The 12418-nt window shown below is 33.2% G+C and overlaps 1 protein-coding gene across 1 annotated transcript in view; it reads left to right on the top strand.

The window, feature by feature from the left end:
* NCAM2 (neural cell adhesion molecule 2) overlaps positions 1 to 10040 on the top strand; it is a 488709-nt gene extending 478669 nt beyond the window's left edge. The window contains exons 17-18 of the mRNA XM_087418188.1: positions 5079 to 5198; positions 9116 to 10040. Coding sequence (XP_087274314.1) covers positions 5079 to 5198; positions 9116 to 9227 — 232 coding nt within the window. The 3' untranslated portion in view covers positions 9228 to 10040. The remainder of the gene's footprint in view (positions 1 to 5078; positions 5199 to 9115) is intronic.
* Positions 10041 to 12418: the final 2378 nt, after the last annotated feature.

The raw sequence follows: 12418 nt of genomic DNA, 5'->3' as shown, positions 1-12418 counted from the left end.
ACACAATAATTACACAATTAGAGCATTCTTGTTTAAAGAGCATCATGTTGCAGGAAAAAGAGAAATTTTAAAGTCAATGGCATTTAGGATGGCATTAGTGTAAAGTTCTAAAATATTCCATTATTATGCGGCTCTTACCAATTTAAATTTATATTTATCTTGCATTCTCATAGTTTATCTTATAAAAATAGCTAATGAGTCCTAATTTATCAAACTATATTTTACTCTTATTTACCCAAGCATTTATTTATACTAACAAATGTTTATTGAACACCTATGTAACCAGGCACTATTCTACACCCCAGAGATACAACTGTGAGGAAAAGAAAACTAGTCTCTGCCAAGATCTAGCTTTTATTCAGATGGGAAACACATTTCAATTAAAAAGCAATCAAATGGGGCCGGCCCGGTGGTGTAGTAGTTAAGTTCATGCGCACCAGCTTCAGTGGCCTGGGGCCCACAGGTTCAGATCCTGGATGTGGACCTACACACTGCTCATCAAGCCATGCTGTGGCGGCATCCCACATACAACATAGAGGAAGATTGGCACAGATGTTAGCTCTGTTAGGTTAGGGACAATCTTCCTCACCAAAAAAAAACCAATCAAATGGGTAAATAAATAAATAATTTCTGTTATAAATGCTATGTAAAAAAAGAAAGAATTAGACTCTTCAGACTTATCTTGGCAAGTTGTAAAAGAACTAAAATATAAAGGAATGAGAACAAGTAACTAGCTAAAGTGTGTGTGTGTGTGTGTGTGTGTGTGTGTGTGTGTAAATGGCTTTTCGATGTGGAGAAAGAGAACTACCCAACTCTAACCTCCTCTAGATTTCCACATAGATGAAGGGAAATATTCAACTCCAGTTCACTCTTGTCATCCTGTCCCATTTAAGGGGTGAAAAAACAAAACTAAGAAGCAGTTGTGAAGTTCACAACAGTTCGGGGGCACAGACTTTCTAAAAGACTGAGACCCAATAATAGGACTATAGAATGCATCTCCTGGGCCGGCCCCATGGCTTAGCGCTTAAGTGTTCGCGCTCCGCTACTGGCGGCCCGGGTTCGGATCCCCCGTGAGCACCCACGCACTGTTTCTCTGGCCCTGCTGAGGCCGCGTCCCACATACAGCAACTAGAAGGATGTGTGACTATGACATACAACTATCTACTGGGGCTTTGGGGGAAAAAATAAAAAATAAATAAATAAATAAAAAGAATGCATCTCCTCCCCTCCACACTACACCTTACCACCACATTACTGAAGGCCTACATTTGGCAGTTCCTTTTAAACAGTACATCGTGTCCCACTATCAGGAAAAAATTACAAGGCATACTAAAGACAAAAATCAGTTTGGGGAGGCAGAGCAAGCATCAGAACCAGATTCAGATAAACCAGGGATGTTGGAATTATTAGACTAAGAATTTTAAAAAATATACGATTAATGTGGTAAGAACTCTAATGGATAAAACAGACACGCAAGAAGAGATGAGCAATGTAAGCAGAGACAGAAGCTCTAAGAAAGAATCCAAAAAGAAATGCTCGAGATCAAAAACACCGTAACAGAAATGAAGGATACCCGTGGTGAGTTTATTAGTAGACTGGACACAGCTGAGCAAAGAATCTCTGAGCTTGAGGAGATCTTAACAAAAAATTCCAAAACTTAAAAGCAAACACAAAAAAAGGTTGAAAAAGAGCCCCAGAATATCTAAAAACTGTGGGACAACTCCAGCAGGCGAAACATATGTGTAGTAGGAATACCAGAAGAAGAAAGAGAGAAAAGAGAAGCAAAGGTAAGAATTATATATGAGTTTACACACACACACACACACACAGACACTGATCTGTATATCTATTATTACAATTTTTTCTCACATAGCAATGCAACTTCAATAATGTTCCATTTCAGGACATAAATTTCTGACTCATTTTTTTAATAAATAAGTAGTATTCTACAGTATTAGATGCCATAATGTATTTATCCCCTTCTCTATTGTCACAATTTAAATGAACATTTCAATATTTTTATAATATTCAAGTATAATATGCTGTTTTGAACTTCCTTTTTCCATCAATCCTTTTGTAAATGTACACTAACCTCCTAGATGTGGAATGGGAGTGAAAACCAAAGAATACTGGAAAATTGCTCACAAAAGTCTGTACCAATTCTCACTCCCAATAAAATCAGAGAATCTATATTTCTCTATAGCTTCTCAAACACTGAATATTATCAATTTATTTTTAATTTTTGCCAATATAATATGTGAAAAATATCGTTTAAAATTTGCACTTTTCTGATCTGGGTTGAATCTTAACTTATTTGTTTTACAATTTTGTTTTGATCACTTTATTTTTTCTTGGAATTTTCTGTTCATATTCATCACACATTTTCATAGAGTTATTTAACTTTTCTCTTACTTGTTGATTATGTAATGCAGCCCTTAATCACTTGATGTTGTATCTGTTGCAAATATTTTTCCCGGTCTATCCCAAAGTTGAGATTTTTGTTTATGATGCCATTAATTATATGAATCTTTACATTTTTATTCAAGAATTGATTGATTTTTTAAAATATTTTTTCTCAGTGTGCATCAAGATATTTTCGGAATCTTTTTTTATAATTTGTTGAAGTTGCAAGTTTTAGTAACATATTTTCCTAACATAAATCCTCCTTGCCATCCTAGGATACTGGTGACAGAACAGATTGAGCGCTGTATATATGTCAGACACCGTTCTAAGCACTCTGCAGAAATTAGCGTGGTCTCATTATCATCTCTGTTTTCCTAATCAAGCAACAGAGGACAGAAATGCTTATGCAGTGAGTTGGTGGGAGAGCCAGCTAGTTTGGTTCCAGGGCACGTCCTCTAAAGTGCTCTGCTACACTTGCCATCATTTTCTGCTTAATAATCAGTTCTGGAAATCTGGCCAGAATTTATATAAGGTTCACCAGTCTATATAATTGTGAAATTGCCTATAAATTGTGGCATACATTTTTATGCCAATTTCAACAATATATTACCCTGTCACTCTATAATTCTACAGAAAATATTGGTAATGATTCTGATGTCACTTCAAGTATAATTTATGTATATATATGTATAATTTATACATGATAGGAATTAGACTCATGTAAATTTTATGTGTGCTTCAAATATATTTACCTAAGGGTAAGTAAAATATTCTCTTGACATTCTTTAGAGTATTTATTGTAATAGAAAAGATTGGAAACAACCTAAATGTCTGTTAATTGGAGCCTGGGCAAACGTATGGTTGTACATACATACAAAGGGATAGTATGTACCGTGAAAAAGAGAGAGGGAGCTCTAAATGTCCTTGTATGGGCTCCAGCTCATACGAAATGCTCATTGAAAAGGCAAAATTACACACAGTTAGTATGTTACCATTTGTGTAAAAATAGCTATATGCATTTTCACACATATATGCTGGTACATGCATGAAATATCTCTGGAAAACAAAATTTAAAAACATAATGGATTGTCTCTCTAATAAATAATTAAATATCGTAGAAACAGGAATTGTAGGGAGATTTACCTTTCCCTCTCTACCCTTTGTAGTGTTTTTACTATATAAATGTGCTAGCCAGTTAAAAATTAAAAAGATCATTAAGAACAAACTAAGGATTTTAGAGCAACTTACTATTTTCTCTTGTTATGCTTTCATTTCCTTTCAGTAAAGTTTATTTTATCCTTTCTAGTTTAAAGTTGTTTGCTTACATGTTTATTTTCAATAAGGAAGATACAATTAAAATCAAATTCACTATCTTTTCTTTATGCCCAGCCCTCCCCCATTAATCTCTTCACTCCCTCACCCTGAACCCCTGGTAACCAATGATCTTTTTACTATCTCTATAGTTTTGCCATTTCCACAATGTCATATACTTGGGTTTACACAGTATGTAGCCTTTTCAGACTGCCTTATTTTCCTTAGCAATATGCATTCAAAGTTCTTCTGTATCTTTTTGTGGCTTGAAAGCTCATTTCTCTTTATCGCTGAGTAATATACAATTGTGTGGATGTACCACAGTTTGTTTATCCATTCACCTGTTGAGAGACATCTTGATTGGTTCCAATTTGGCAATTAGAGGAGAGCTTCTATAAACATTCATGTACATATTTTCAGGTGGACACAAGTCTTCAACTCATTTGTACAAATACATAAAAGCACAATTGAGAGATTGTGTGGTAAGACTATGTTCCTAGGGAGGTGAAGACTCCCACTTATTTTTTTTGTGTGCCAAAAACACACAAAGTTTTAATCTGTATTATAAGTGCATCATTCTCAACCCTTATACCTCACTTCACTCTTTATCCTCACCAAGTGGCTTCCTTATTTTTCTTATTTTCATTCATTTTTTGAGGTATGAAACTTTGAAGTAAACTTTCTACTTTTCATAATTGTGATAAATTACACTTACTCTCATATTTTTAGAAATCTGATAAAGATTACATGGATATGAAACTATAAACAAAAATATCATGCATACATGTTACATTATTGTTTTTATTTAAATTTCCTTGAAAACATGAATATGTTAAAAGTCAATGATCGCACTATAGTTAACATCATTCATAAAAATTCATAGAGACATTTAAAACAATGAAATGTATATAAATTTTATCTTCCAAATTTTGAAATAGAAGCAATATTTCTGATGCTGTTTTTCAAATTTTTAAAAAAATGTTTTTAAAAGGATATGGCTAGTTCAGGGGAAAGAAAGCCATTTCATGCCATAAGTTTCATTCAATAAAAATAGTTTTCATTTATTTCTCAAAAGAAATGGCACAATAGAATTTAAAATTTGAACTACTTTTGCAAAATAATTAATACAATTTTAATGAGAAAAATCATTCTAGACAAAATGGAATATATTTCTGTTTTTTCTGAGTGAAAAATATATGGTTAGATGAATTTAAATGGAAAAAAAAATTCTTAATGGTATTCTTAATATGACCATGTTGGATTTATTTGGAGGGAGATGGGGTTAGGTGGAGATTTTAAACTATGTTCCATAATTCACCCATTTTTACATTACATAGGTAAGTTTTTTTTCTTTACTTTTCTAGGAAAGATGGATCAAAAGAACCAATAGTGGAGATGAGGACAGAAGATGAAAGAATTACTAACCATGAAGATGGGAGCCCCGTAAATGAGCCAAATGAAACCACACCACTAACAGAACCTGAGTATGTAGCTTGAAATTCTTAATTATTTCTAGATACGTATTTCTACAGTGATAACACATTAGCATTATTTGTAGCATATGTTACAAATAACATCATTTATAGAAAAATGTTGTTTCTTCTTCAATGAAAGTGCATGTGAAATGTAAAATCTATTTTCTATTAAGATATTTCACATGAAAATTTTGTATCAATGTCAGAGGTAATCTATTGTTCAAACATATATTTATAATTTTATGCAAAAATATAAAAAAGACAGAAGCATGTTACAGAGTTGGATTTTCCTACACTAATCTTACTCCTTAAGAAAGTGATACTTTCAAAATGTTACTGATTTTCACTGAAATAAAGAGATGTCAGGAAATTAGTCATCACTTTGCGTATGAATATGACAGTCTAAAATAGAAATAAATAAGGTGAAATATACACAAGTCTATTTAAAAAAGAAATAATATTTGTTAGGAAGAGGAAGAAATACTGTTAAACTACCATTTTAATGTCTATGTAGTAAATGGTGCTTGGTCTCCATTCATTCAAGATTATGTTATTACTTTCTGCATCCATCAGTGCTCCATTAAAAATGTAGTAGTTATTTCAACTAAACCTGCAAAGATGATGAACATATCCAAAGATGATGTTCATGCACATGAAAGTTAAAATGATTAAAGCCAAAGGCATTATTAAGAAGTAGAAAGAGCAGTATTGTATTGAATGTATTTGATACTAACAAAACCATGGCTATCACATTATTCTTTATATACTGCTCACCAAAATGACTTGTAAATTTTATTGTTTTTCAAAATAAATATCCCTTTTTTCTTTACCAGCTAGCATTCCCTTGCAGGTAAATTCGATTTTGGCTTCTCATTCTAAACCAAAGGCTGAGCGTTGTCACACGTGAAGACAGTAATCTGTCTCACACATACTCTATCTGCTCTCAAGGGGCTGAAATGATTAATATTTAGACAAATACAAAGTACTACTCTGTAGCTAAAATTTCAGTATAAATCCTAAGGCTGTTTTTAGTAACTGCATTTAGAGATTATTACACTCTAAATTGAAGTTAACTTTTGTAGAGGCAGCTTTTACAAGGTAGGTTCCATGTCTCCCCCTCAGAAATCAGAAGTCTTTTTATTGAACCAAAATGTTACACAACAAAACAAATTCCTGTCTATTAACTAACGGTTATAATGATACATTGGTGTGTATGAAAACTAGTTAAGAAAATACAAATATGACAGGGCTATATTTTGAACAAAACAAAACAAAACAGAACCAAACAAAATAACTACTCTGGGTCTCAATTATAGAAAAGAAATATTCAACATACAAATAATACAATTAATAATAATCTTTTAAAAAACAACAAACATAAGTAGTGAAAAATTATATATGCAAAAGTACACCATCCACAAAATAGTTGACACCGGTTAATTACAAACTCAATACATAGTTCTTTGAATAAGAGATATATTAAGCATTATGCTAACTTCCCATCCAAGCTCTAAATTTCTCTACATTTTGATGCTAGAAGTGAACCATTGTTTTTATAATCTCTTTTATTCTGAATCAGCTTTTTTTCCAATTATTTTATTGAGATCATAATGGTTTATAACGTTGTGTAATTTGGGGTATACATTATTATTTATCAATTTCTAAATTGTCAGTGTTTTCAGTACTCTGGAATGAGAGAAAGAAAGAACTGTGAATGCACTATTTATAACATGCATAAGAGAGCCTGACCTAGTAGGTACAAATGAGATGGTACTTCATTTCCAGAAATGGATCTTAGTAGTTTTTGCCTATGACTTAGTTTTGATTGGTTAGTTTTCACATAATAGCTTTGATCTTCAGCATACAATGCCTTACTTTATTCTTCTCATTCAAAAATATAAAATAGATTATAAATAAATCTCAGAGGAACTAGTATAGTAGCATTCACTGCCCCATACAATGGTGAGGTTAAAGTCACAGAGGTGAATGGAATTTTATTTATAACTTAATTCTTTTGATGTGGAAAATTTATTTTGTCAAGGGAGGAAATATTACCCTCCAAACCAAGTACACAAGATGTAGTAGCAAACCACTGAATTTAAGACTGGTGAGAAAAACTAGAAATCTTGATTCATTGTCATCGTAGTGTCGAGAAATAGTCTGGGTGATATTAGTGAAGGAGTTTATTCAATAATCAGTGTGAGGCATTCGAACCCCGGGAAACAGTTCAGCAGATGCTCTGATGGGACTGCTCCCAGGTGTGTGAGGTTAAGTGCAGCTTATCTCTCTTTCACAAACAGGGCACGTCCAAGGAAGAGGGAAAGAAAAAAACTCATCACTAGATTTTAGATATATCAAAAAAAAAAAGAGAGTATATCTGGGCTTTTCTCTAGATTCTACATTGAAGGTGACATAAACAAGAATTTCTTGGTTATTCATCAAATGAGTTCAGAGATGCTGAGGTTATCTGTGTGTGGAGGGAGGCAAGGACCAGCGTCGTTAATTATTCCCTCAATCTCTAGGAAATGAAGCTGGGAAAAGTGAGAGCGAGCTGCTCTTTATCTTTTCCTGTTGTGGGTCTGTCCAGCTGGCGTCTTCAGTCATGAGGTGTGGGGGTGCAAGGTCATTTGACACAGGCTGAAGATGGCCCGCACGGCTGCTTCACAGGACAGCATGGATTTTATTGTACTGACTTAAAGCCCATGCAGTGTGCTGGCTGGATTCTCCTCTTAGACCAGGAAGAGGGGTCCCAAAAATCTGTCCATAGTAGTACGATTTGTGAAGCTGTCTTAATGTTAAGAAATAAAGGTTGGGGTGGCCCAGTGGCACAAGCAGCCTGGTGGCGCAAGCGGCTGGGTGCACGCTCCACTGCCCCGGCCCTAGGGTTCGCAGGTTCGGATCCTGGGCGTGCACATAAGCACTGCTTGTTATAGCCGTGCTGTGGTGGCGTCCCATATAAAGTAGAGGAAGATGGCCACATATGTTAGCCCAGGGCCAGTCTTCCTCAGCAAAAAGAAGAAGATTGGCATTGGATGTTAGGTCAGGACCGGTCTTCCTCACAAAAAAAAAGAAAGAAAGAAAGGTTGCTGTTGCTTCGTAGGTTACAATTGGAAACAACTGTCAAAAAAAGTACTCATAGATGATAAAAAGTAACAAGAAAAAAAAATTGTGAAAAGAGACCAATGAAAGAAAACATAGACAGTGAATATAAAAAGTGAGAAAGTCCTGAAATATATTTATTTGCTTTAAATTCCAAAGAATATTGCTAATTCACCCAGCTTCTGAAGTTTTTGTAACAGAATGTGCCAGCAAATATTGATTGTGTTTTACTTGAAAAACTTGAGTACTAGTAAATTATCTAGTTGACAGATAAAAATGTTTTGGCTTTTTTACATTCCAAAACAATTATATTTTTAATATCAACAACTGATTATCAAACCTAAGCCACCCTATAGTGAATGATCTAGTGCATCTAAATCTTCAAATATATTTTGTGTGCATGTGTGAGGAAGATTAGCCCTGAGCTAACATCTGTGCCCATCTTCCTCTACTTTATATGGGATGCCACCAGAATATGGCTTGACAAGCAGTGTGTAGGTCCACGCCCAAGATCAGAACCTGTGAACCCCCAGGCCACTGAAGCGGAGCTCGAGAATTTAACTGCTACGCCACTGGGCTGGCCCCTACGAATATATTTTTTCGTTCATGATTCTGCATTACATCATTTTGACAACACACAATATTAATTATTTTATTCTCTTTCAGGATATTTTTCTGTCAATTTAATATTACTTTAACAAATCTGATTTTTTTATTCTAATAATTGTAGCATATTTCCTTCTACACAACAGTTATCTTAAGTATTAAGGAATATCACTTAATGTGCCTTAGCAAATGAAGATTATTATTTTTGTATTTCCTTCCAGAAAATTGCCTTTAAAAGAAGAAAATGGGAAAGAAGTCCTAAATCCGGAAACTATAGAAATTAAAGTTTCTAATGACATCATCCAATCAAAAGAAGATGACAGCAAAGCATAACACCAAGATGACAGAGGCTTGAACAACACTACAGAGAGCATTTGGATTGCAGTGACCCTATGACCAAAACTATTCCATTGACCTTAATTTCTTGGGAAACTTCTAGCTTGGAATAGCTTGTACACATATACATATGATCAAATACTCCTGCCCATGGTCCATCTCCTTTTGTTGTTGTTGTTGTTATTGTTGTTGTTTATTTTGTTATGAATTTCAATATAGAGACCTGACTGGCACCAACTCTTGGGTATCGATTTGACTCTATGACTAAAATACTGCAATTTATTCTATGGCTAAGTGCTCTGTTTCTTAAGAACTATATTTCATACTACAACCTCTCCAACAAATAGGGGTTTAAAAAAAGACAAAACAAAAGCTTTGTGAGCTAAATGTATAGGAAAGCCCTGCATGTTTTTTAGTCCTATCTTGGGCAAATAGATTATTAAAGTGGATTTCAGTTTAAGATGAAAACACTTAATAAAGGTGACACTTTTTAGCAGGAGAATTTCAGGGAACCTGGGCTTAAAGGAACCAGTTATCTTTAGCAGATATTAAAAATTGAGAGAAACTTTGGAAAACTCTTTTTAAGTTATAATTACAATGCTATTTCAACGTTGACTTTTGATAGATTGAAGTGCCACATCAAAATTGTTACCCATTTGAACGAGTATCAGTTGTGTGTAAAATTAGATTAGAAAGACTCCGTAAATCTCTCTTAAATACGTCATATTCATTCACAATGAATTACACAAACTGTATTGCAAGTGAAAATAATATTGATTTTTGCCCTCAGCTTCAAATAAAGTAAATTGAAATGGGAACAATATCAATGTTGTCTTGATATATTTATAAATATGTGATTATCTTTTACTTTTTAAATAATTTTATCAAAAAGCAAATCTTTGGTGTTCAAATACTTCAAACCATATCGTCAGACGCATTTTCTGCCCATTGTTTTAGATAATCTTTGCTTAAAAATTTATTTTTCCAGTGTCATAGATCAATCATTAAATGTAATTGGCTAATGGAAATTGAAATCCTTAGTGGTTAAATTAAGGAAAAATTAACATTTAAACATGCCATAAAACTGTCAGTGATAAACAATTGAATTGCCACTATCTGTTTTTGTTCTGGATGTTGTAGCTAGAAGTCATTTTAAGATTTTGATAAACAATTTTGGTTGAAGAAATTCCTTAACTGTTCAACACAAACTTGCTAATATTACTAGGTGTTAGGGCCTATACCAGAATAAAATCCTTATTAACTTCCAAGCTATGCAATCTCCCAGAGGTAAAAGACTGAAACATGATTTTCACTTATATGTAAGGTAAAAAAAATGTATTTATGATTATAAATATACATACCAGTTGGGAGCAGGTTTTAGATTATTTCTTACCCTAGCGAGCCAAAGGTTTCTTTAGGCCTCGACATGTTCATAACCTTTAGTGTTTCAGGTGGTATAACAGCTCGAACATTGATTGGTTGGGGAACGTGTGCCAATAGAACATTGGAGGAAAGTTAACAGTGCAGAGCGACCTGCCTTAGGGTGTCTCTCTATAGAGATAATATGATGAATATTAAATATAATATTAATGCCATTCATGAACACTTTTATTTACAAAGTGCTTGAAAGCATCAGCCAAGGAGAGAGAACTATTTGACAAAATTTTGGTTGTTAGCAGCACAGAGTGTGCCCATGTACATGTTCAAGCACTGAATCTCCACAGTGTCATTGCACTAATTTACAGGATTATAATGCAGAAATCTCTCCTTGTTATCCTTTCTGGCATATTCTGAAGAAGAAGAATTCCTGTGCTTACCTAGAAATTTGAGCAGGATTTATCCAACTGGTCTTTTGACAGATTTTGACTGTTGCTATTTAGGTTATGGTTGTCTGATCATCTGTTGCTTTATTTTAGTTTTTTTCTCTTTTGTACCAATGTGCTAAAACGAGTTAAAATACTTGAATTAGTTTCTGCAAAGTAAATGGGCTTAGTGAAGTGTCCATGAAGCAATATTCATGAATGTTAATTTTTCCTGGACAGGGCTACATGGTTTTAAACCAATGATGGTAAAAGAATTAGGAAAACTGAGAAGGCAATTCAGCATGTTTACTACTATTATATTCGTGCTATACTTCAAGAGTAGAGAAATCATAATAAAAAACAAACATTTTTGTGTTTTCTCAATTTGAAAGTTCTGTTTCTCTCGTTTTTTGGATTTTCCATGTAAAGCAATTTACTTAAATATTTCTTTTTTATATGTATGCTGTTAAATTTCTTGCCACTAATGTGGAGCAATGATCTGAAGTTAACAGATAATCTGGAACTAATTGTAGACAGACTGTTTCAAGTGCACTGTTTCAATTGTGCAAGTGATCTTGATCTCTCCTCCTTAAAATCTATGCCATGCAGGAGCAAGGCGATACTGTGATAAACTTTTTCTTTTAACATTTCAATGGAATGCTCCAAATTACTCTATTTGTAAAAGTTTCCAAATAAGAGATGGCTTGTAGTAAATTGTAAAATATGAGTAGAACTGAAATAATCTGCTTCTTATTTTTTATTCTTATTCTAGACTATAACATATCCATATAACTGTATACATATTTTTACTGTCTGAGAGTACTCTTAAATGTTAGTATAAAAAGTCAGAAGAGTTGACTGAATATATGTAGGGTTAAATAATCAGAACTCTATACTACTTTAAACAAAGAAGCAAATATATCACTGAAAATATTGGCATTTCTTGATAGGTTATGTGCAATTAGGCAATGACAATCTATATCCAACAACATATAAGAGGGAATAGGAATATCAGCGTGTTAGCACATTTTTTTTTTAATTGGCACAAATTAATGTGTCAACATATTTTACAATGATCTGCAAAGGAATTTAAGAATTGTGATTTCTAAAGATTTATTTATTTTTACGAGTTGATTTATTGCCATTCTATTGGTACTAATGTCTAACATAAGTAATGTTTCTCAAGTTTTCCTTTATTTTTAACATTAATATCTATAAAAGCATTTTTCAAAGACTATTTGATCCAGCAAAGTTTATGTGAGTCTTAGTCTTTGAATTAAACTTTTATATAAATAGAAGGATTTTATTAATCAAATTATTTATTTGAGTGCCAACAATTAATTATAACTTTATAATCATACCTTTATTTTATGCTTCTTATTTTAA

This window comes from Ceratotherium simum, chromosome 27 (genome assembly GCF_057802395.1).
Source record: "Ceratotherium simum simum isolate JZ-2026a chromosome 27, ASM5780239v1, whole genome shotgun sequence".
NCBI lineage: Eukaryota > Metazoa > Chordata > Mammalia > Perissodactyla > Rhinocerotidae > Ceratotherium > Ceratotherium simum.
The sequence above is the reverse complement of the archived record's forward strand: the minus strand, read 5'-3'. Positions and strand labels throughout refer to the sequence as shown.